General features: G+C 50.9%; 2 protein-coding genes across 2 annotated transcripts in view; one reads left to right on the top strand and one right to left on the bottom strand.

The window, feature by feature from the left end:
• NID2 (nidogen 2) overlaps positions 1–7,690 on the top strand; it is a 28,294-nt gene extending 20,604 nt beyond the window's left edge. Inside the window, exons 14-23 of the mRNA XM_014936774.1 lie at positions 1,239–1,475; positions 2,035–2,271; positions 2,511–2,732; positions 2,888–3,057; positions 4,416–4,545; positions 4,724–4,895; positions 5,406–5,563; positions 5,851–5,974; positions 6,719–6,831; positions 6,919–7,690. Coding sequence (XP_014792260.1) covers positions 1,239–1,475; positions 2,035–2,271; positions 2,511–2,732; positions 2,888–3,057; positions 4,416–4,545; positions 4,724–4,895; positions 5,406–5,563; positions 5,851–5,974; positions 6,719–6,831; positions 6,919–6,929 — 1,574 coding nt within the window. The 3' untranslated portion in view covers positions 6,930–7,690. The remainder of the gene's footprint in view (positions 1–1,238; positions 1,476–2,034; positions 2,272–2,510; positions 2,733–2,887; positions 3,058–4,415; positions 4,546–4,723; positions 4,896–5,405; positions 5,564–5,850; positions 5,975–6,718; positions 6,832–6,918) is intronic.
• Positions 7,691–7,849: 159 nt separating this feature from the next.
• On the bottom strand, positions 7,850–19,860 carry LOC106884992 (chromosome unknown open reading frame, human C14orf166). The gene is made up of 8 exons (XM_014936800.1): positions 19,712–19,860; positions 18,130–18,254; positions 16,848–16,947; positions 15,545–15,631; positions 14,892–14,980; positions 12,522–12,590; positions 9,181–9,229; positions 7,850–8,178 (listed from the first exon to the last, which is right to left on the bottom strand). The coding sequence occupies exons 1-8, from the start codon at positions 19,770–19,772 to the stop codon at positions 8,024–8,026; spliced, it is 735 nt and encodes a 244-aa protein (XP_014792286.1). The 5' UTR covers positions 19,773–19,860; the 3' UTR covers positions 7,850–8,023.
• Positions 19,861–24,301: the final 4,441 nt, after the last annotated feature.

Below are 24,301 nucleotides of genomic sequence, written 5' to 3'. Positions count from 1 at the left end.
CCCGTCCTGTCCCCCCGCAGCGCTGGCACCGCCGCCCGACCCCTGCGAGGACGGGAGGAACCCCTGCGCGCCGAGGGACCGGGCACGCTGCCTGCCCCGCGCCGGGGGACACCCTGCCTGCCAGTGTCTGCCCGGGTACAGCGGAGATGGCATCCACTGCGCCGGTACGGGGACACGGGAGGGACTGCGGGGTGGCACCGTGCTGGGGTGACACCGTGCCAGGATGGCACCCTGCTGGGGTGGAACCGTGTCGGGGTAGCACTGTGCCGGGATAGCACCCTGCTGGGGTGACACCGTGTTGGGGTGACACCGTGCCAGGGTAGCACCATGCTGGGGTACCACTGTGCCAGGATGGCACTGTGTTGGGGTGCCACTGTGTTGGGGTGCCACCATGCCAGGGTGCCACCATGCTGAGTAGTACCATGCCAGGGTGCCATCTTGCTGGGGTACCACTGTGCCAGGGTGCCACCATGCCAGGATGTCACCATGCCAGCGTGCCACCATGCCAAGTAGTAGCATGCCAGGGTGTCACCTTGCTGGGGTACCACTGTGCCAGGGTGCCACTGTGGCGGGATGGCACCATGCTGGGGTGACATCATGTTGGGGTCACACTGTGCTGGGGTGGCACCACCATGTGGGGGTGGCACCATGCTGGGGTGCCACCATGCCAGGATGCCACTGTGCTAGGGTGCCACCATGCCAGAGTGACACTGTGCTGAGTAGTAGCGTGCCAGGGTGCCACCATGCCAGGGTGCCACCATGCTGGAGTGACACCGTGCTGGGGTGGCACCATGATGGGGTGCCACCATGCCAGGATGCCACCGTCCCAGGATGGCACCATGCAGGGTAGTACCATGCCAGAGTGACACTGTGCTGGGGTGGCAACGTGCCAGGGTGCCACCATGCCAGGATGCCACTATGCTAGGATGTCACGGTGCTAGGGTACCACTGTGCCAGGGTGCCACCATGCCGGGATGGCACCGTGCTGGGGTGCCCTTCCTGGCTGATCCCCACCTTCTCCCCGTGCACAGACGTGGATGAGTGTGCCGAAAACCCGTGCCACCCGGCTGCCACCTGCTACAACACTCCAGGCTCCTTCTCCTGCCGGTGCCAGCCAGGCTACGAGGGCGATGGCTTCCAATGCACGCACGGTAAGGATGCCCAGCTCACCACCGTGCCAGCTCTGCCCAGGGTGGCTTCCACCAGCCTCACTCTGCCCTTTTTTGTTTTAGCGGAAGGGGGCACGCAGCGGCTGACCCCCTGCCAGCACCAGCAGCTGTACCCCCGGGCGGTGCCACCGGGACCCTCGCTGGTGGGCGACGGGCATGTGCCGCAGTGCGACGAGGAGGGTCAGTACCGGCCCCTGCAGTGCCACGGCAGCAGTGGGCACTGCTGGTGCGTGGACGCGGCGGGGCAGGAGATCGCCGGCACACGGACGGCACCGGGCAGCACCCCACCACGCTGCGGGAACCCAGGTCAGTGCCACCCCCCCAAAGGGGACAAAGAGAGGTGGGATGGGTCCTTGGGTGGCATCCGGTGGGATTGGTGGGCACCGGAGATGCCCTGGGGTTGTGGTGGGTGGTGGAGGGTGTTGAGAAGGTCCTGGAGAAGGCAGAGCCCTGCCTGTCCCTGCCCAGCCCCAGCCACCAGCAGAGCGGGGTCGGGGTGATGGGGGTTGTGCCCAGTGGAGGGGACCCTCTGCCCAAGCTGGGGGCTTCTCTGCCATGGCCTGGGTGCCAAATGGGTGGTTGGGCACCTTAGGGGGCTCCTGGGTTTTTAGGGTGCCCACAGGGGTTGTAGTAGCAATGCCTATCGGGGCACTTCCTGTGTCACCTTGGGATGGAGGGGACAGCCATGGGGTGCCAAGGGGGGGCTGGAGAAGGGCTGCCCCCACCCCCTGCCCCAATGGGGGAGGTCAAGCGGTGCCAGCAGAGCATCACCCACCACCCGCACTCCAACTGGGGTGGCCAAGTGGGTCCGGGGGACCTGTGTGGCACCCCTTGAACCTGGGGTGGTGGCGTTTGGTGCCGGCAGAAGCCATCCAGCAGCTGACCCCCTGCGAACACGAGCGGCTGTACCCCCGGGCGGTGCCACCGGGACCCTCGCCGGTGGGCGACGGGCACGTGCCCCAGTGCGACGAGGAGGGTCGGTACCGGCCCCTGCAGTGCCACGGCAGCAGTGGGCACTGCTGGTGCGTGGACGCGGCGGGGCAGGAGATCGCCGGCACACGGACGGCACCGGGCAGCACCCCACCACGCTGCGGGAACCCAGGTCAGTGCCACCCCCCCCAAAAAAGGGGACAAAACAGCAGGGGGTGGGTGCCATCCCCTCCCCGCTGCGCCCCAACCCCGTGGTGCCCCTCCAGCATCCTCAGCACGGAGGGGCACCCAGCGAGGAGGGGGGACCCGGCAAAGCCCTGAGTCCCCCCCAAACTTGGCTGGGGGGTGAGGGGGGGTGTGTGACTGTCACCCTCCCCACGGTGTGTGTGACTGTCACCCTCCCCACGCCAGCACCCACGGAGCGTCCCCAGAGCATGTGCGAGCGCTGGCGGCAGAGTTTGCTGGAGCACTACGGGGGCAGCCCCCGCCACGACCAGTACGTGCCGCAGTGCCAACCCGGGGGGGAGTTCACCCCCCTGCAGTGCCACGGGGACAGCGGGTACTGCTGGTGCGTGGACGAGAGCGGCAGGGAGATCCAGGGCACCCGCTCGGAGCCTGGCACCACCCCACCGTGTAAGAGCTTGGCACCCCGAGCGTGACACTCAACCCCCCCCCCCATTGCCACCTCCAATCTGTCCCAGCACAGAGGGACTCCTGGGGGTGATGCTCCCTGAGCCATCTCTCCCTTTTCCCTTTCCATCCCACCCCCACCCCAATTTCTGTGCCAGGTCTCCCCAGCGTCGCGCCGCCCAGCGTCCGGCCGTCACCCCGCCCCGACGTGTCCCCACCGACGGCGGGGACCTTCCTGCTCTACGCTCAGGGACAACAAATCGGGTACCTCCCGCTCAACGGCACGCGGCTGCAGAAGGAGGAGGCGAAGACCCTGCTCTCCCTGCACGTAGAGTATCATCTCCGGCACCGGGATGGGGGTGCAGGACCAGGGGAGGGACGTGGGGGACAAGCTGATGCTGCAGCTCCGTGTCTCACATCTCCTTGGACCGCTCTTGTCTTGAGCCGTGGTGGTCTGAAGACCAGGGGGGAGTCACCTCGTGAAGGGTGGTGTTGGTTTGTGGGGATGCTTGGTGGTTCCTCGACGCTGAGATGGAGGAGGAGAGATCTCCCCTCTTCTTCTTCCAGCCCTCTCTCCAGTTGAGGGGCAGGTCATAGCCGGGGGTTGCCTGCAAAGAGAAGGAGCATGGCCATCATCGGTCACGGTCCCCGGGGCTACCAGCTGCACGGCTCTACTGTCAAACTTTCCTCTTTCCCTTCCTCGGACTCCTCTTGGAGCGTGGCCACATGCATCTCCGGCCAGACCGAGGGAGAGGAACGCTGCAAGCTGGGCCACAACCCTCCCTGCCCCGGGGAACCCAAACACCTTGCCAAGTATTCCCTCTCCCCATCCTGAAGGTCATTCCTTGGGCTGGCTTCGCTCTTGGAGCCAGCTCTCCTTCAGCCAAAGGGTTTCAAACCCATCTGGACGTGGGTGTGTGCCTGCAACTGCCGGCCTGAAAACCTCTGCTGCAGGATTCAGCCGGTGGCGGGGGGGGGACGTGAAGTAGGAACCTGTTGATGTTGGGATTTGCTGGGGAAAAAGGGATTTGAGCATGTACTGTGTCCAGTTTTGGGCCCCCTACCATAAAAAAGATATTGAGGTGCTGGAGTGGGTCCAGAGAAGGGCAACAGAGCTGGTGAGGGGTCTGGAGAATAAGTCTTATGAGGAGAGGCTGAGGGAGCTGGGATTATTCAGCCTGGAGAAGAGGAGGCTGAGGGGAGACCTTATTGCTCTCTCCAACTACCTGAAAGGAGGGTGTAGAGAGGTGGGGGGCGGTCTCTTCTCCCAAGTCACAGGCGACAGGACGAGAGGAAATGGCCTCAAGTTGCACCAGGGGAGGTTCAGGCTGGATATTAGGAAAAATTTTTTCACTGAAAGGGTTCTCAGCCATTGGAATGGGCTGCCCAGGGAGGGGGTTGAGGCCCCATCCCTGGAGGTGTTCAGAAGACGGGTTGATGTAGTGCTGGGAGGTATGGTTTAGTGACGATGCTCCTTGTTTGTTGTGTGGGTGTCTATTTTTGTCAGTTAGGCTGACGGTTGGACAAGATGATCTTTAAGGTCCCTTCCAACCTAGAAGATTCTGTGATCATTCCCTGTTGTTGGAGCACTCCCAGTGCTGGCTGGTGGGATAAGGGTGCTCATTGAGCCTCCTGGTCACAGCCCAGGTAGGATTTCACAATGTGTCCCTCTCCCAACCCCGGCAGGGCTCCATCGTGGTGGGGATTGACTATGACTGCCGGGAGAAGACCATCTATTGGACCGATGTGGCCGGCCGGACCATAAGCCGGGCGAGTCTGGAGCCAGGTGCTGAGCCAGAGACCATTATCAACTCAGGTGTGTTCCCACCACCGGTGACATCCGCCCAAAGCCACATCAGTGGGTCCACACTGCTCTGTGCCCATCACAGCTTTGGGGATGTCCTGCTTCGGGGTCTTCCATCCACACTTAGCTGGGAGTCTGGCCCAGGAGCTTCATGTCCCTAGCCACTCAACCAGGTGTGTCCCTCTGGCAGGTCTCATGAGCCCTGAAGGCCTAGCGGTGGACCACCTGCGCCGAGCCATGTTCTGGACCGACAGCGGCCTGGATAAGATCGAGAGGGCCCGGCTGGACGGCTCTGAACGGAGGGTCCTCTTCGATACGGAGCTCGTCAACCCCCGGGCCATCGCGGTGGACCCCGTCCGAGGGTGAGCAGCAGGGGGGATTCGTGAGGTTGGACACGTGCGGTGGTGGCCACGGCCCCATCCTGACCCTGGGAGCTGCTCTCCTACGTTGCACACCCCATCGGAGGGACCGGCTCTTTTCCCCACCTCCTCTTTGATTTAATAATTCAGGATTTGGCTAAACTCACTCTTTCAGTGTCAGGATGGAGATTATTTTTAAAAGCTCAAAACACGCCTGGTGCTGGAGAACACAGGCCGTGCCTCGGGGGGGCTGTTGTGATACAAAATGTGCCACTCCTAAGACTCACCCTCTTCTTGGGAGCTGCAGTTTGGGTCATAAACATCCTTCTTGTTTCCTTTTAGAGATTATTATTTTTTTTTTCAAATCAAATTAAGATTTATTTCGGGCCCCCTTCAGGGGGAAAACCAGGCCTCTCTCCTGACAAGACCCTGTAACGAAGAGAAAGCTGATAATTTCCTCCCGCTCCTCGCTGCTGTGTGTTGTGTTTGTTCACCATGTGATTATTTCCCAAGCAACCTTTACTGGACGGACTGGAATCGCGAAGCCCCCAAAATCGAAACTTCTACCGTCAACGGAGCCAACAGGAGGGTCCTGGTCAACAAGGACATTGGTTTGCCCAACGGCCTGACGTTCGACCCCTTCTCCAAGCTCCTCTGTTGGGCAGATGCAGGTAATGTCACCAAAAGCGGGTCAGACTACGACTTATTAAGCCTCAAGGGGGAAAAAAACCCCAGTTCTAGATGTCTTTAGCCCATTGCTAAAGGGGTTTCTCCACCCCTTCCCACTGTCCTGCCCCAAATACTTGGCGTGACCCGTTTGGGGAACTCCCAACATGAGTTGCTTCTGCATCCTTAGGCTGAGAAGCCGTTTCAAAATTTGGTGAATGCTTTTGGTGAGGGTTTGGTTTTTTTTGGGGTGGGGGGAGGCTTGGTAAAACCGTGTCTTGTGTTTGAAAAGGAACAAAGCACCTGGAGTGCACGTTCCCCGATGGCACGGGCCGGCGTGTGGTACAGAACAACCTCAACTACCCCTTCAGCATCATCAGCTACGCCAACCACTTCTACCACACGGACTGGAGAAGGTAAGGGAAGAAAAAAAAACCCCTCTCCTTCCCACAGCCAGAGTCACGCTAGGGAGGGCTTTGAGATAGAAGGAGATGGGGGGAAAAAAACGCTGTCCCCCAGTCCGTTCCCTTGTCCCCAGTCCCCCTCCCTGGTCCCCAATCCCAGCATCTCACCAGCTCGCTCTCTGGGGTCTCCTGCCGTGCCACCAATGTTCACCAACACCCACTTGTAAAAAATCTCAGCGAGGAAGGGTTGTTTAGAAACAAGCCCAACTTCCTGAGAGGGACAGAAATAGCGTGTGGGTTTTTTTTTTTTTAAATTTATTTATTTAAATAAAACTTGGCGCAAATTTCTGCATCTAGATTGAAGTCGAAAGATTCTGTCCTCGGCCATCCCCGCTCCCCCCTCCACCACCACCACCACCCAAGGCCCCCTCTGTTCCTGCTCCAGCTGGAAGCTCTCGAAACTTTCCATCAAATCTTAGCAGATTACAACAAACACTTAAAAGCTCGCCACGCTTAGAGGAGGCTCTCAGGGAGATCATCTCTCCTCGGAAGGCCGTGCTCGGCCACTCTGCATCACCAGAGAGAAATGCACTCAATGAGCTGGACGTAGATTTGACGGGGCAAATCTCTTTCCCCTTCTTCTGCAGGTGTTCGGACCAACCTCTGTTCTTAAATGCATGTAGATAGGGAGAAAAAAACCCCACAAAACTCAGTTTTCCTAGCTGAGTATAGAACTTCTCCCCCTTTTCTCACCAGGGATGGTGTGATAGCCATCGATAAAGAAACCGGCTCCTTCACCGATGAGTATCTTCCAGAGCAGCGATCCCATCTCTACGGAATAACCGCGGTTTATCCCTACTGCCCGGGAGGTAAAACACAAGAAAACCCACCCCCTCCTTATTACCTGACAGCATTTACAGACTCCACACCCTAAAGATCTCCGTTTCTCTCCGCAGCGAGGAAATAGCAACTGCTATTTCAAGAACCGACCATGTTTGCACCCTAGAAGAACTTCAGAGACCCACAAAACTGTCACTGCATACAACTAAAGGGGGGGAAAGCCCTTAACCAAAGCCAACAAAGTGACCTTCTTTCCTGCAAAAGATTAGCAAGTATTTTTTTTGAAGTTATTACCTCAAGTCTTTACTACTGTATTTTTTTTAAAAAGTGAAAAACGTTGATATATAACAAAAAGAAAATGGTCCTGTGAATCTTAGGCCATTACTCTAACTCTTGCTTATGCAAGCAAATTTAAAACGTCGCTTTCTTATTCAAATGTTTTATTTTATCAGAAGAAGAATGGATTCATTTTTACTTAAAGTTTTTTGACAATCTGACCCACGGGTCCTTTATCTCCAAAACTATAAGAGCCTACGGGGAGCTTTGGATGCAGTTATCTTGCTGGGTCTAAATAAACCTCCAGCCCTGAAGACAGAGACTGTGTGTGCTCCAGAGTGTGCAGAACAGTGACGGGAGACGGCAAAGGCATTGAGTTTCCTCCAGAAGACAATCCTGTATTTTCACCACTGCCTTCGATGCATGTCTTTTAGTATTTATATTAGAAGAATATGCTAGAATTGATCTGTTCATGCTTGTTGGTTCTTCTAAGTGCCTTCATAGACCTACCCAGAGTAGACCAATACATGTTCAGAAATGCCATTTACGTTGTAATGCTTCACTTTTTCTAGGTTACTTCAATAATTGAATAAAAACGGTTGTTTTACGTTACCCTTTGGAGTTAAGTTTTTAAATATTTCAGTTGGGGAGCAGCAGCAAGCCAGGAGCCAGCCGTTCCTACGGCCTTTGTGTAACACTCCCTTCTCGACACAAAGCCAAACACAATGAGAAAGTCCTATTTGCCAACTCAGAGCTAAACAGAACAATTCCTCCGTTTTCCCCAGCTTCATTTATTTAAAGAAAAATGATAATTCATTAGAAGTCAGAACTCAATTTCCTGTTTTCTTTCCAAACAGTAAAATAAGACAATTTCAAACTGCATGCCAGAGTTGTACAGAGTTCCTAATTCTAAGCACACAAGGGAAACTAAAAGCTTTTATCTGTTCATCTCCCGACTTTCCCCAGTCTGTGGTCCGTCTTGGGATCAGCAATAATGGCCTGAACTGCTACGATGGCTTCGTTAATTTTGGTTTGCAGCTCTCGGAGCTCCTCTATATGCAGCAGCCGGAGGATCTGGGCAGCTTCGTTGAGGACAGCATCTGGGGGGAGCAGCAGAAAGAGAATTAGAGAATCATAGACTCATATGGGCTTGGAAGGGACCTCTGGAGATCATCTAGTCCAACCCCCCCACCGGAGTGGGTCCGCCCAGAGCAGGTTGCACAGGATCTTGTCCAGGTGGTTTTTGAATATCTTCAGGGAAGGAGACTCCACCACCTCTCTGGGCAGCCTCTTCCAGGGCTCTACCACTCTCACAGCAAAGAAGTTCCTCCTCATGTTTAGGTAGAACTTCTTATACTCAAGTTTGTGCCCATTTCCTCTTGTCCTGTCACTGGGCACCACTGAAAAAAGACCTGCCCCGTCCTCCTGACTCCCTCCCTTTCAGTATTTATAGGTGTTTATCAGATCCCCCCTCAGCCTTCTCTTCTCCAGACTAAAAAGATCCAAGAGAAGTGGTATCAAGCGCTTTCATCTGACACGAAGGTCTTAAGAAAAGCTTAATCTCAGTCAACATGCTGCACTTCGTTCCTGCTTGTGATTTTCATGTATGAAATGGGTAATTTAGGGGCAGAGGGGATAAAAATGAAGCCAGGTAATGGTGTCCCGGGTCACCTGGCTGTTCCTTATGAAATAATCTATCGGGTTGCGCCAATTTGTGCTGCCTCGGAGTGGATTTTAGGTAAATGATGCAGCTGAAAGAGAGGGAAGAAGCCCAGAGGGGCCTCTGCTGGCAGAAGGCAGATGTACAAGGAGGAGCATTCCTCCTGCTCCCAAACGGGGCTGCCATTAAAAGCTTTTCTTTAAACACGACTCTGAAACTACATATTCCACAGTTAAGATTTATGCTTTTCTGTTCCAAAACAAAACGCTGAGGAGTGCTCGTAAATAACGAGCTGGGAGGGTGCAATTCTTTCCACTACAGGCTTCTAGACAAATTGGGCTTTTTTTTTTTTACTGTACACATTATCTTCATATTTGACAGTAATATACTCGTCAAAAGGCAAACGTCACCATTTGAAAGTAACATGAAGAGAACTGCTTACCTCCTGTGTCAAACCCAAGAATGTGCTTTTCTAAAGCAACAGGCAAACCCTTTGAAAAGAAAAAAAAAACCACGTTTAAATGTAAATCAAAGTGTCATCCTGCACGTTTGGAAAATAAAACAGTGATGAATAAACTAAAATACTACAAGCAGGTAACTCTGGGAGAGAGGACGCTTGAGTTTTGCCTATAAAGACATGTGTGACAGCTTCCAAAAGCCATCACCCTGGATTAAATCAGCGCTGTTGTGGCCTGGGCCATCAAACCCAGAGTTATTAATAAAGAAAAATCTTCATGCTTAATAATCCCCCCCCTACTTGTCAAGTGAACCCCATTGGATACAGCCTGCCCCGCGTTCCAGCCTTAAAAGGCGAACAACAGCAGTGCAGAGAGAACACCCAAGCCAGCAACCCAGACAAACAAAAAGCACACACAAACTGGGGTTTCGGAGGAATTATGGCCTTTAGGCAGCTGCCAGTTTTCCAAACTCTGGCCGATTGGAGAGCGAGTTGTAAAAAATTGTCTGTAATCAAGCGAGTCCCTCCAGCACTGAGCTCGCAACCTCCCATCACCAGCATTTTCTCAAGTGTTAAGCTCAGGAATAAAGAGAAAACATTCAATTCTCTAAACACTTGCTCTAAACACCAGCACAAGGAAAAGTTTTATTAGTGGTAATTTATAAGCATTGCTCTCTCTCCTTTACCCTCCCCAGCTGTGGGGGAGCAGTCAGGCTAAACAATCCCTCATCATGTTACAACATGCACATAAAATTAGACTTAAACAATGCAAATCTTAGAATTTGCTTTTATTACCTCCATAATTGTTTTTTCAGCATTTGCCTTATGTGACAATCAGAGTTCAATGCCATCAGTCTCTACAATGATGGCATTGTAAAACCTTCTAAGGAGCGAAGATTTCTTTTAAAGGCTTTTATAGACATATAAAAAAAAATCTGAGTTGATCAAAACAACTCAGAATAAACTAAACGCTGATTGAAACTAACTCTAATATCCCATTTTCAAAAAGTGGTTCTTTTTCACTGCTTTTAAAGTAAACTGGATGTTCAGCTGCCATCTTTAAAATATTAAATATTGGTACCCACAGCTGCTACAACCACACCAGCTTATTTATTTGCACACCAGTTTCAAACAGGGAGAGGAGTGATGAGCACCTTTATGTGTTACCATACATATTACTTCATTTCTCAGCCTCATTCTCCAAAAAATTAAATTTAAAACTGCTGCACAAAACGGTTACAATGGGCCAGACCACCACAGCCAACTGGTCAGTAACTGGGAGTGTTGACAGTAAAACAAGAATATCTGGGAGTGGGAGAGAAAAAAGGTCTCCAGATTTCAGAGTAGGGGGAAAGTGTGCCCACTTTGTGGTGCTTTTAAACAAGCCCCCATATAGCCTTCAGGAGCATCCTTAAAGTGATTCTGATGGGTATTTGTTGGACTCAATCCTTCCTGGGAACCACTCATCAGGCAAGGAAAGCCCAAGGACGGGCTACGAGTGTCAGCATAAATCTGAATCCTGTCTAGACACTGAGTATATTGTATTACCAGCCCTTCAAAACAATTCAAAATAAAATGTGTCATGTCTTATCCGGAAAACTGTACCTTGACAACCCAACAAGATAAATCTCATTTTATTTGGTACATTTAAACCACAAGCACAGCAGTGTAAGTTCCCTCAGCACAGTCCTCATGCACATCCGTCGGTCGGGGAACATTTCTGCATCTATTTTATCTTTTCCCCACTCTGTCTCGATACTGCCAAGAATGCAAGTCATGACATTTTGGATACAAAGTCATCTGCCATGTAGCAGCCGGACGTTTATAACCTGTTTCCAGGGACAAGACTTAATACACAAAGTGTCACTGGCTAGTATTTTGGCCATTAACAAGGCAGCCAAAATCAGAAGGTTTATTTTTTATCTCCTTCCATCCTGCGACCCACTTACCCCTTCTGCTTCTAAGATATCTTCCTCATTCATCCGGTACATTACAATGCTGACGCTTGCTGCTGCTACAGATAAAGCTGTTTTCCTGCCTCCAACCCCCTGCCTTTTCTCCACCCCGCTTCAAATTTGTCATTTGTAACAAGAATACACTCCCAGTGACATTTTTCACATTCAGTGACAGTGAAGTTTCAACCTAAGACCTGACGATGCTCTGAAGGACCTATGGAATCTGAACAATTCCTTAAAGAAGCTGGTCCTGCCAAACTCACCGCAAAAAATCCCATCTTGATCCCTGCATGTCAGCTGTGCAGCTATTAACATGAGTTAGAGATCCTAAAACGACTACAGCAGTCTCAGCTGCTTCCATGTTTTCCTGCTCTTTTAACGGTTTTGGGGATATCCAAGACCAAAGCTTTGATTTCCTGGTCCAATGCTTCCTGCAATTACCACGCTGCAACTCAGAGCACCTGTGACTGCCACTTGGGAAACACCACGAGGAGCCTTCTGGTGATAAAATAAAGCACAGACTGCTCTGAGCAGCCCAGAAATGATGAAGGGACCTGGGATCTTTGTCCAGATCCAGCTCTTTTAGCAGAGACACATCTAAACCTCCACCTGCCGAGCAAGGGAGGCTGCTTGTCCTGCCTGTGCCCGAGACCCAGTGCCACCACTGCTGCACCCAGTGCTGGAGAGAAGAGAGGCTGCTTGTCCTGCCTGTGCCCGAGACCTAGTGCCACCACTGCTGCACCCAATGCTGGAGAACTGGGATGTTTAAGAAAGGACAATCTGAAAAACCAGTCAGCCCCCTGAACATCATACAAATGGACAGCTCGTGGTTAGAAAATAATTCCACAAAAATCTAAGTGCAGGAGTTTCCTTCACTGTTTCTCTTTGGGGGAAGGCAGGGAGGGAGGAGTTGGACATCCAACACCCCACTCCTTAAACACATATGAGGTGTAAATACGAAGCAAAATACTCCAAACAAGGAATGTTTCAACCTGTTTACACAGCCAACGCTGCTGATTCCAAGGAAAAGCCAGGTCATACGTTTCTTCTCAGACTCTAGACCTGCTGCAGTGAACAGCAGGAGTAATCCTCCAGCAAATATAATAGGAGAAGAGCTAGTTACACAATATATCATACAGGTACATATATTTGTCTTAAACCAAAACTTTGTGCACTCTCCATAATCCTCTGGGCCTTTCAGAATCAGGATGGCAAAGATAAAGCAAATTTCTCCCCCCCCCGTCCTCGCCTCCTAAACGAAGTGTTTAAACAGAGGGGGTTTGGCCTGGGCTGGCAGACATTTACACCCTCACACTTCCCTACTCGACGTGGGATAATTAACACCAGACTCGTGGCACTGTGTATACAAACCTCCTTGGACTGACTGGCCTTCGCTATGGCCTCCTGCGTCAAGCGCTCTTGAACCAAAATGCGAATTGCCTAGGAAAGAAAAAAAAAAACCCAAAACATTGAAAGGCGAGAGTAATTAATTCATGTCTTGATGCATTTCTCAGCAATTCCAAAGGGAAACACAGCCAAACGTTATAACCCGGCATAACCTCAAACCCCCAGCTTGGTGAAAGGCTTTTTGGAAAACTCTTTCAGACTTTAAATCTTTTCAAATAGCACTTTTTTTTTGGTTGCAAGTAGAGTCTTGCACACGTGTAGTCTCTTGGGCTGTGAGAAGGCAGTTTAAACAGAAGAGAAAAGGATATTACACCATTAAATTCAGCCACTACTGAGCCAGAAACTGCTAAGTCCTAGGAAAGGTCAAAAAAAAAGCTTGTGATTCCCAGAATGAGTGGATAGATATCCCAAAGTGGCAGCACCATTTTTATTTTTGATTAACACTGCAGCAAAACAGCTTCTTCGGGAAGGAATTCCTCCTATCAGGATCTTTCAGTAAGTGCTGAACCATCTTCCACACAGAAAGAAACCCAGAGCAAGGCTACCCACCCGGGTTTTAAAAAGACTGAGAGGAAAAAGGAATTCTTTTCAGACACAGGAAGAAGAACACACTTTATTTTAACAATCCTGCTGCTCATCTGTTTCTACTGGCTACCGTACATAGCATGAAAACCTATCAGAGCTATCAGTTACTGATACCTACAGCTCTAAATGCCTCTAAAAATAACCAAAGGGATACCATGCAGGCAGAATTCCACCAGAAAGAACTGGGTCTGTCAAACACATTCCTCAGCCTTCCCCTGATAAGTAGCCAAATGTGACAGAAGCAGTCTTAAAAGAATCACAGAACCGTTCTTACTGCTTCATGTTTCTCTCCCAACATTTCTCCCGCTTCTGGTCATGATTAAAATTGAGATCATACTAGAAAGTTGCCACTGAATACTTCTAGAAATTTTTTCTAGCTGAAGGGAGTAGCCTGGATAAAAGAGCGATTTGACGAGGAGTTTAAATGCCAGCAGTGAAACCAGACCCTGTATAAAGAGAATTTTGAGTGCCTTTTGCATTAGAAAAAAAAAAAAAAGGATATCCAACTGGTACACAGATGCTTTCTGATCAACGGGCCAGATTTAAATCAATGAAATGGGACTTAAAGATCTCTCTGCTCACTCTGGCCAGATGACTGTGGCATGTTTGCACCCTTTGGCTTTCTCTAGGCATCCGTTCCAGAGTGTCCAAGCCTAAACATGGACCACAACTTCTCTGCAGGTACACAAACCTGCTTATCGTGGCGTGGAATTTAAGAGTTTCACTGAAAAAAAAAAAAAAGGATATCCAACTGGTACACAGATGCTTTCTGATCAACGGGCCAGATTTAAATCAATGAAATGGGACTTAAAGATCTCTCTGCTCACTCTGGCCAGATGACTGTGGCATGTTTGCACCCTTTGGCTTTCTCTAGGCATCCGTTCCAGAGTGTCCAAGCCTAAACATGGACCACAACTTCTCTGCAGGCACACAAACCTGCTTATCGTGGCGTGGAATTTAAGAGTTTCACTGACACATTCTAGCACCAGAAAACCCTGAAAACTAGCACATGAATTGCCATTGCAGGAACCTGTTCTCACTGTAATTAAAAGCAAGAAAAATCAGGCTGAGACTAAAAATGTGGAAACGGCGACAAAGATAAATATATTTATGCAGAAAACACATTCTGCTTTCTGAGCTGCTAGTACAAATTAGATGAACCCAGATGAAGTTAGCCTCGAGACTATCCTCTAAGATGACCTGAAGGAGCAGTATCTAACAAGGGCTGAGTTCATGCTGCTGATCACAGAATCATAGAATGGTTTGGGCTGGAAGGGACCTTAAAGATCATCCTGTCCCACCCCCCTGCCCTGGGCAGGGACACCTCCCACCAGACCAGGTTGCTCCAAGCCCCCTCCAACCTGGCCTTGATTCTCCAAATCTTCAAATATAATAATCTCCAAAATAAGATTCTCCAAAATAAGTTTAACAAATATCACAGCTACTGCAATGAATGGACCTTTTTATTTTTTCAGTGAAAGGAGTTTATTTTGGTGCCAAACAAAACTAAACTTATTTCCATACCATGACACTACTCAGCCACAATTGATTTACCAAGATTGAGTTTACCAAGATAATTATCTCTGCATTAATTTCCAGGATTTATAGTCTGTGCTCTTATCTGCTTGATAAGGTACATACAGGATAAGTTTTACTTTCTATTTGTGCCTAAAAAGTCAATAATTATCAGTAACTGCACCAGCCACTGGGGAAAAGAAGGAAGAAAGGTCTAAAAACTGTGAAACTCACCTTAAGCATTACCAAGTAATCATCGTGTCGCTGAATTTGCAGCAGATTAGCTAAAGCCATCACTCCAGCCTTGAAATCGGGATTATTCACTGTAAAAATAACCAAGGTCATTAAAAACTGTTTTCAGTGCCAAAGGTATTACTTACACCCGACCCCACAAGAAACCTGTGTCTTCAAAATGGAAGCATTCTCTTTTGTAAGTCTTTCTATCACTGCAGAGCAGAACTGTGCCTGCCTGGGTGAGGGCAGGACCAATTCCTTGCTGTCTTTTTTGTAGAAGGAACAATGGGAGAAGACTTGGGGGATTTAGAGCTAATTTTAGGAGCTATTTTCCACCACTTCCATTTATTGTGAATGTGCCCAGCAGTCACAAAAAATAAAATTATGATGAGAGGTACAGTTGTGGAAGACCTAGCCAACATGCAATACGTGACAATATCGAAGTAAATAGTCTCCTATCACATTGCCTTAACTCTCAGAACACTGTTCACAGAGAGGTGGTTTGACCCAGCAGTAAAAAAATATATGAACTCTGCTTTCCTAAAGCTTTAAATTGGGCTTTATAAATGTATATGTACCACAAAGCATCACACAGGCCACAGGATGCATTCTCACACCCGATGCACCCGTACAGCAGGCTGCTGCACACTTACCATCCAAGTTAATCAGCGGCTCTGCGTTTTTTGCTGTGTTGTCAGTATTTTTAGCACCATCAGGGGTAGAATCCTTGTACTTATCAGCTGTTAAATTAAGAATCAAACACAAACACCATTAGAGCTAATGACAAAAATGAACCAGTTAATAGTTTAGAGCCAAGCTGTAGTTTACGATAGGTGTATTTTTGGGGTGCGGCAATTGCCCAAGAGCCTTCTGGGTTTATAAATTGATGTTTTGGAGCTCCTTACTAAGGTCCCCAAAGGCTGCTGTTCTAGCTAGCTCCCCTAACAGCTCCCATCTGCAGAGAGCTGATGTGCTATCCCAGAGCAGCATCAGAGCATGCTCCACGCTTATGTAGGGCATTACGCTCTTGACGGAGGCTCTTCCCCCAGTCTTCATCCCAGAAGGCTTGAACAAGCTGCACCTTATGGTTCTACTCCTTTTAAAAACCCATCAGTTCAACTCGCACTGGCCCCTTGCCTCCACCAGCACCATATGCAGGGCTCAAGAGCTACAGATTGAAGTTGGTTTTGATCAGCGAGTAAAACATTTCTAGCAAAGGGCTTTGCTGCAGCATTCATCTACAATCCACACAGAGGGTTTTCAAGCCTCTTGAGGATCAGACCTCCCATCTCCTCCATCTTCGTGCACCCCTGAGTCACAGGCAGCTCATTTTCTCCATCATTAGGGACTGAGAACCAGCTCTACGGATTCCAAGTATTTCTATCCCTTGCCCATCTTGGGCAGGCCCCAGCCCCGCAGGAATTAAAGGTAATGGAAAACAGTTCTTTGGCTCTTATTACGTTTGCCACCAGTAATTACATTTGTATTTGCACTCCCACTATAAGGAAATGAAACCGTTGCTGATTGTGGAGATTTAACTCAACCTTTTTTTTCATAACCTTGCCCTAGTTCCTAAGGGTTCAGGATCTACTCCCTGTGAAACACGGTCTAAGAATAACCGAGTCAAATATAAAGAAAATGCATTTAATACACTTTAGAGTAAGTTCTCATAAAGGCAATCCCAGAGGAAGAAGGGTATAAATATATACAACAGGGTTGGCTATATCCAGAAATAAAGTAATAAACACAAGTATGCAACTGTACTGTCCCACAGGGGCTGAGCTGAAGAGAAAGAGTTCACATCTGAATACAGTGCGAAATCAAACAGATGAAACAGCATTTAAGAAAGCAATATATGCTTTTAACATCGTCTTAATTTGGTGGATGCTTCATAGAATTAAACAGAAAAATCACATTTCCCTACCATTTGGAAATATTAAATATATCCACCCCTACCATTATCTCCATACTCGAGCCTAACCGCCAGCCCGAGGAGCCAGTCCACTGTTTCTTGTCGTTCTTGTATTTTGAAAGGACAGTTTACATCTTTCATGTACTGTGGAGCAGAAAGAGGAGAAAACAAGTACACGTTACTGACCTGTAGGAATTAGCCAGGAGCACAGAACTGTTTTGGAAACTATTACTTTCCCCACAGACCTCAGAGTTGCTAGAAAACAGTTATTAACATGAATTATTGTGAAATGTCCTGCTTGGGCACCTTTAGAGCACTCCGATCCACTGCTAACTCACATCTACCATTTAGTAACAACACCAGCTTTTTAATGAATGTTATTCACTGTCAGATTGCAACCAGAGAAACCAAAGATACCCCCTTTCTTTGCCCTCTGTTCACTTCACACAGAAAGCAGAGACATGGGAAGGGGAAAAGGACAGAGAATCAAAATTACAACAAAAACTTCCCATCTAAAGCTGGGAGGAGGAAGGAGGCTACACCTAAAGCTTTCACACTACTGATATGGGGGTAAAACCCTGCCTTTAAACCACCTGGAAAAAAAAAATAATCAGAGGATTCTGAGAAATAATTTTCCCTTTAAGACTGTACAACAGGAGAGGACAAAATGAGGCATGAGCACTGCACCTCCAATCCTCCTGGGCAGTGAGCAAGGAAAACAGTTCCAGGGGGAAAAAACAAAAGTGAGATGAAGGGGCACTGAGCATTATGGAGCAGCATTTCCAGCTCCTCACAGGGCTGTCTGGAGAGAAAGGGAGGGGGAACCAAGAGAGAAAGCTCAACAGCCCTGCAGCGACTCAAAACGTACCCGAGATCACTCACAGAACGATGGCTGCCTGCCATGCTCCACGCTAGCAGCGGAGAATCATCTCTCTGGAATAGCAGGAGGTGCAGAGATGAGCTGCAGAAGCTTCCTGCCACACTCTTGCAAAGCCTAAGAGTACATTAAGCCTAATCCATTTTCCTTTCGGCACATAAGACTCTTTAATGCACAAAAAGCTGTTTATTTGCAATCAATCTTCTTTCTACTTCAAGAGCTGAACCCAATCAGACAAAAAACAGATTAGGGTGGATACCACCTATTGCAAAATCAAAGCTGAGTGAAAATTATGTACAAAAACTCCTACAGTTTAGCTTCAATAATACATTTACATTCCTAGCAATATAAAAGTTCAGATACAGGACAAATATTCAGAGTCACTTACATTCAACAACTACAGCAGTTGTTAATTGTCACTTAAAATTGTGTTTGAATCAACAAAATACCTTTTCAAACGATTTGGGCCAGTCATCACTGTGTATGTTTCTTAAATTCCCTCGGTCTTCAATCTTGTAGTGTCTGATTTTCTGGTCTTCAAGCCAGACAATAAAATTTCTGAATTCTGTTTCATCTGTTGGGAGAAGTAAACAAAGCAAGAATTAAACCAACATCTTAAGAGCAAAACTCCAGTTCATACAAACAAATACTGGTGCCCTTGAGTGTTTTCATATTTTACCATAAAGAAAGATCTTTAGGCTAAAATCCCATATTCCAGGATAACCTCAGATCACAACTCAATACTGTTTTCCATTTTTCAAGTCAGACTGGCTACAGGAAACGCATCGGCCAACAGATTGGGGTTTTTTGGGGTAATATAGTTATAAGCGAAGAAAGAAAGGTGAAACAATGAAAGAGAAATTTAATTCCTAACCTCGTTATCTGGACAAACACGTTACATGTAGCAGTAACACACACACAACCCCCGTCTCTTCCAAAGAGCAACACACACAACTCGTGACTGCGCAAAGACATTTTCTTCCTCGGCTGTCACCTCGGTTTTTCTTGGTCATTAACCCAACATCCCGTTTATTTGGGAGCAGGGATTCCACAACACAGAGACTGTGGCCCAAACAAAGCTATTTGTACTGGGTGAGCAATTAGCCTGCACTTCACCAACAGAATTCACTTCTGGACACAGCGGATTACAGCTCTGGGGAATTACTGGCCCCTCAAAAAACCAGCTGTGATATTTGGGCTCTAGATGAGCTTTAATATTCCAAGTTAAGGAGTATAATATCCTTCTGCATCTCAGAGCGGGGCGAGCACTGAGGGATAAAATGATCATGAGGGATAAAAATGACACTTCTGCTTCTCCAAAGCATCTTCTCAGCGATGTAAGTGCCCTACTTTTATCCGATGTGTTGTAAGAAACACAGACACAGTCAGAGCACACGCAAAGAAAAGGCCTTTTAAAGGTCTTTTAAAGAAAGTAAAACCTTTTAAAACTTCTACACCGACAAAACAAACCTTAAAGGGAAAAAATAAAAAGGAATGACAACCATGAGGAACTTAAGACCTACAATAGAAGAAGAGGCCAGTAGACAACGTCTTTTGAGAGAGAAGCAAGTCTACCAAGGCAACGAAGGAAAGGCAACCTATAAAACAGATGACTTGGAGCTTATAATTGATTGCACTAGATAAACCCATCGAGCAAACCGCTGCAATGTCTGGAGGTCGCAGTTTTCCCGGCCTAAACTGGGGATTTTCCCTCAATTTGAGCCCAGAGAGCTGCACGAACGCCCAAAGCCCAGCAGAGCCTTCCGGCCTTAACCTTCCTTCCTCGCCCGGGAGACGGGGAGAGAGGGGGTGAGGGGAACAGGGAGAGAAGTGAACAGGGGCTGAGGGAGGGAGGGCGAGGGGACGGCAAGGGGAAAGGCGGGCGGCCCCGGCAGCCCCCGGCCTCGTAGAGGCGTCCCGGGGGGGGGGGGGGGGGGAAAAAGGCCGAGGGGGGGGGGAACAAGGCCGCGGGTGGGCGAGGAGAGCGGCGGAGAGATGGCGGCCCCGCAAAGCCCGGCCACGGCCCCTCACCCCTGCAGTTGAAGCCGGCCGGGTTATGGTAGTCGAGCGCCGAGAGCTTGCGGCGGAACATGGCGCCGGTGCCGCCACCGAGGGCCGGGCCCAGCCGCTCGCCGCGCCGGACAGGAAGGAACGCCCCCCCTGCCCACCTCTCTGCGCGCCCATTGGTCGGCGCACGGAGAGCGGCAGCCTCGACTGCCAATCGGAGGAGCGGAGGGGAATGCCGGGAGGGGAAGCGGCACTTCATCCAGCTTTATTGACACACCGGCCGGCGGACAGCGGCAGGGGCGGGGCCTGGGGCTGGCAGGGGGCGGGCCCTGTGACGGACAAGGGGCGGGGCCTAGTCCGCAGCGGGGAGTTGGGGGGGGTGCGCTGGGCTGGACTGGGGAGCACTGGGGTGGACTGGGGAACTGTGGGGTGTGCACTGGGCTGGACCGGAGAGAGCTGAGCTGGACTGGGCAGCACTGGGATGGACTGGGCAGCACTGGGATGGACTGGGGAGCATGGACTGGGCTGGACTGGGCAGCACTGGCTAGTACTGAGCTGGACTGGGGAGCACTGGGATGGACTGGCGAACTGTGGGGTGTGCACTGGGCTGGACTGGGGAGTACTGAGCTGGACTGGGGAGCACTGGACTGGACTGGGGAGCATGGACTGGGCTGTACTGGGCAGCACTGGCTAGTACTGAGCTGGACTGGGGAGCACTGGGATGGACTGGCGAACTGTGGGGTGTGCACTGGGCTGGACTGGGGAGTACTGAGCTGGACTGGGGAGCACTGGACTGGACTGGGGAGCATGGACTGGGCTGTACTGGGCAGCACTGGCTAGTACTGAGCTGGACTGGGGAGTACTGGACTGGACTGGGGAGCACTGGGTAGTACTGAGCTGGACTGGGGAGCACTGGGATGGACTGGGGAGCTGTGAGGGCTGGACTGGGCTTACTGGGCAGCACTGAGCTGGACTGGGGAGCACTGGACTGGGTAGCACTGGACTGTACTGTGGAGCACTGGGATAGACTGGGGAGCTGTGAGGCGTGGACTGGGCTGGACTGGGCAGCGCTGGGCTGGACTGGGTAGCACTGGGAAGCATTGAGCTGTGCTGGGGAGCACTGGGCCATACTGGGGAGCACTGGAACAGCCCCACAGCACTGCCCAGAGCCCTGTTGCCCAGAGTTCTTGCTCCCAGATACATTATGGTCATCTCCAAGGGGTTTATGCCTGGGAAGAGTTGCTGCTCCAAGTGCCATCTTGCCCAAGGATTCTTCCCCGGGTGAAGGACGTCCCTTGAAGAGGTTTTTTTGGGGTTGCTTTGCCTGGAGAAGGCGATGAGCCTGGCATTGGGAGTGAAACCACCCCCTGTCCCCCCCTTCCCTTCCCCTGGCTCTGGTGGCACTTTGCAGCCGTGGTGGTGCCAGCGCCCCGAGCCCATGCAATATTCATCCTGACATTTCTCTCGGTGCCAGCCCGTGTCCCCACGCTCCAGCTGGCACCTGGCACTGCCACCGACTGCCACGGCTGGGTGGCATGGGGATAATCCACCCCCCAACTCCTCCATGGCCACCTCAAGCCCTAGGTGGAACCAGGAGGGGGTTCTGCCTCCCTCCACCTTTAGGACCATTGCTCTCACATTCACTGTATCTCCTCCAGCTCGTTCCTGGACTGGTTTAACTGGAGCGGGCAGGGAGCCAGCTCTGCCTCCTTCAGCTTTCGGAGCCCACGAGCGCTTCAGCGTGCCAGTGACATGTGTGCAAGCGGTGACACGCAAGTGAGCTGTAAAGATAGGAAGAAGACTCCAGGGTGGTTAAAAGAAGCTCTAGATTGTCCCCAGGGTGTTCCCTCAGCCACACGACGCGTGACAATGTCACCCATTGTCCACCCCAGCAAGGGTGACCAGCGATGGAGGTAGTGAAACCTCTGTGTAGGTTTGAGGGGACAAATACACAGCCGGTGGCCACCATGGTCCTATTCCAGAAGCTGGATAGTGCTCTCCACCCTTCTTCCCCCTCTCCTGCCTTCCTCACCCTCAGGACAGCCCTTGCCTTTCCCAACCCATCCCCTTTCACCCCAGGTGTGGGGATTTTGCCCTTCCCTGGTGGGTCCGACCCCTCCTATGGTGACACGTTGCGAGTCCCTGTCATGGTTTCAGCTGGGATGGAGTTGACTTTCTCACTAGCACTTGGCGTAGTGCTACGTGTGGGATTTGGCATGAGAAAATATGTTGATAGAGCACTGGTGGTTTGGTTGTTGCCAAGCTCTCCAGGCCTTTTCTGCTCCTCACACCACCCCACCAGAGAGTAGGCTGGGGAGGGCACAAGAAGTTGGGAGAAGACACAAGTGGGACAGCTGACCCCAACTGACCCCTGGCTATTCCGGGCCATGGGATGTCATGCTCAGTTTATAAAGCTGGGGGAAGAACAAGGAAGGAGGGGACATTCAGAGTGATGGCCTTCATCTTCCCAAGTCACCATTAGGTGTGAGGGAGCCTAGCTTTCCTGGAGATGGCTGGTCACCCACCTGCTGATGGGAAGCGTGGAATGAATCCTCATTTTGCTTTGCTTGTGTGTGTGGCTTTTGTTCTACCTATTAAATCATCTTTATCTCAACCCTTGAGTTTTTCCTCACTTTCCCACGAGGGAATTGTCCAAATTGCAAGGGACCTTTAAGATCATCGAGTCCAACCATCAACCTAACTCTGATAAAAACCATCACTAAACCACGTCTCTAAGCATTGTGTCAACCTGTCCTTTGAATCCCTCCAGGGATGGTGCCTCAACCACTTCCCTGGGCAGCCCATTCCAAGGATTAATAAACCTTTCCATGTAAAAATTTGCCCCAATATCCATCCTAAACCTCCCCTGGCACAACCTGAGGCCGTTTCCTCTTGTCCCATCACCTGTTCCTTGGGAGAAGAGACTGAGCCCCCCTGGCTACACCCTCCTTTCAGGGAGTTGGAGAGAGTGAGAAGGTCTCCCCTCAGCCTCCTTTTCTCCAGGCTGAACACCCCCAGCTCCCTCAGCCTCTCCTCATGAGACTATCTCCCCCCACCCCATCACAACTTGGGGGGCAATGAGCCAGAGGCTGCCTGGGGTTCAACCATGACAGACCCCATGGCAAAACCACCCCTAGGGTTGTGCTTCTCCTCTCCTCTTCCCTCTCTCTTCTGCTTGCATCTAACGAATGCTGATCAACACCTATAAATACTTAAAGGGAGGGTGTCAGGAGGATGGGTCAGTGATGCCCAGGGACAGGACAAGAGGAAATGGGCACAAACTTGACCATAAGAAGTTCCACCTAAACATGAGGAGGAACTTCTTCACTTTGAGGGTGGCAGAGCCCTGGCAGAGGCTGCCCAGGGAGGTGGTGGAGTCTCCTTCTCTGGAGACATTCAAACCCCACCTGGACACGTTCCTGTGGGACCTGCTCTGGGTGGACCTGCTTTAGCAGGGGAGTTGGACTAGATGATCTCCAGAGATCCCTTCCAACCCCATGTGATTCTGTGAATGCAATTAGTGCAAACAGCTTTATTCTCATTAGTGAGCCCTGCAGGGTCGATGTCGGGGTGGGTGGGGGGAGCAACATCTCACCCCCCTGCTTTCCCCGGGGCGCTCCACACCTCCTCCAGCTCGGCAGATGCTCGGCGGTGGTGCCACCGCTCCGGTGATGAAGCCTGGGGAGGTGAGGATGGAGCAGAGCGAGCCTGGGGGATGGAGGAGAGCCAGCGAGGGGTGGCAGCAGCTGAGCGTCGCGGGGCTTGGCACGCCGAGCGGGAGAGGCGCCGTGGGAGCGACAGTTGGCTCGTCCCTTCGTGATGACACTGATGTTTTTGTGATTTTTTTAAGCCGTCTGGGTGGGCACAGCAAGGGACGGGGAGCTGGGAGTGGAGGCAGCCGGTGGGGAAATGCTGGGGCACGCTTCTGCTGTCCCCCCCGGGGCTGGGCAACGTTTGCAACTCGCCGAGACGCTCTTCATACAAGTGGGAAATGGAAATACCCACACAACGGTGATGGGTTTCATTGCAAAACCCTCGCTGCCACCTTGCTCCTGGTCCCAGAGATTACTTGAGGATCACAGAATGGTTTGGGTTGGAAGGGACCTTAAAGATCATCCAGTTCCAACCCCCTGCCCTGGGCAGGGACACCTCCCACCAGACCAGGTTGCTCCAAGCCCCCTCCAACCTGGCCTTGAACCCCTCCAGGGATGGGGCAGCCACAGCTTCTCTGGGCAACTTGGACCAGCATCTCACCAGCCTCACAGGCAACAATTTTGTCCTGAGATCTCATCTCAGTCTCCCCTCTTTCAGTGTCAAACCCTTCCCCCTTGTCCTATGGTTCCCCTCCTTGATCCAGAGTCCCTCCCCATCTCTCCTGGAGCCCCTTGAGGGACTGAAAGGCCATTATAAGGTCTCTCCATCCCACCCTGGTTGACACTGAACCCACCCAGGGGTGGCACACTCTGTGGGAACAGAAAGCTGTGGCTCAGTGAGGGCTGAAACCCCGAGAGGCTTCACTTTTCCTCACCAACAGGCAAAAAAACCTCCTGCCAAACCCCATCCCACACCAAGGAGACCCCCCCAAAACCCCTCCAGGAGCGGGATCCAGCCACA

This window comes from Calidris pugnax, unplaced genomic scaffold (assembly GCF_001431845.1).
Source record: "Calidris pugnax isolate Ruff unplaced genomic scaffold, ASM143184v1 scaffold10, whole genome shotgun sequence".
Taxonomy (NCBI): Eukaryota; Metazoa; Chordata; class Aves; order Charadriiformes; family Scolopacidae; genus Calidris; species Calidris pugnax.
This window is presented reverse-complemented; position numbering and strand designations above follow the sequence as displayed.

Excerpts from the sequence above, each read along its gene's own strand:
- LOC106884992 (XM_014936800.1), bottom strand. The coding sequence starts at position 19,772 with ATGTTCCGCCGCAAGCTCTCGGCGCTCGACTACCATAACCCGGCCGGC. Across the intron at positions 18,255-19,711 it reads GGCCGGCTTCAACTGCAGGG|ATGAAACAGAATTCAGAAAT; the intron begins GTGAGGGGCCGT and ends TTCTCCCAACAG. Across the intron at positions 16,948-18,129 it reads GGCCCAAATCGTTTGAAAAG|TACATGAAAGATGTAAACTG; the intron begins GTATTTTGTTGA and ends TCTGCTCCACAG.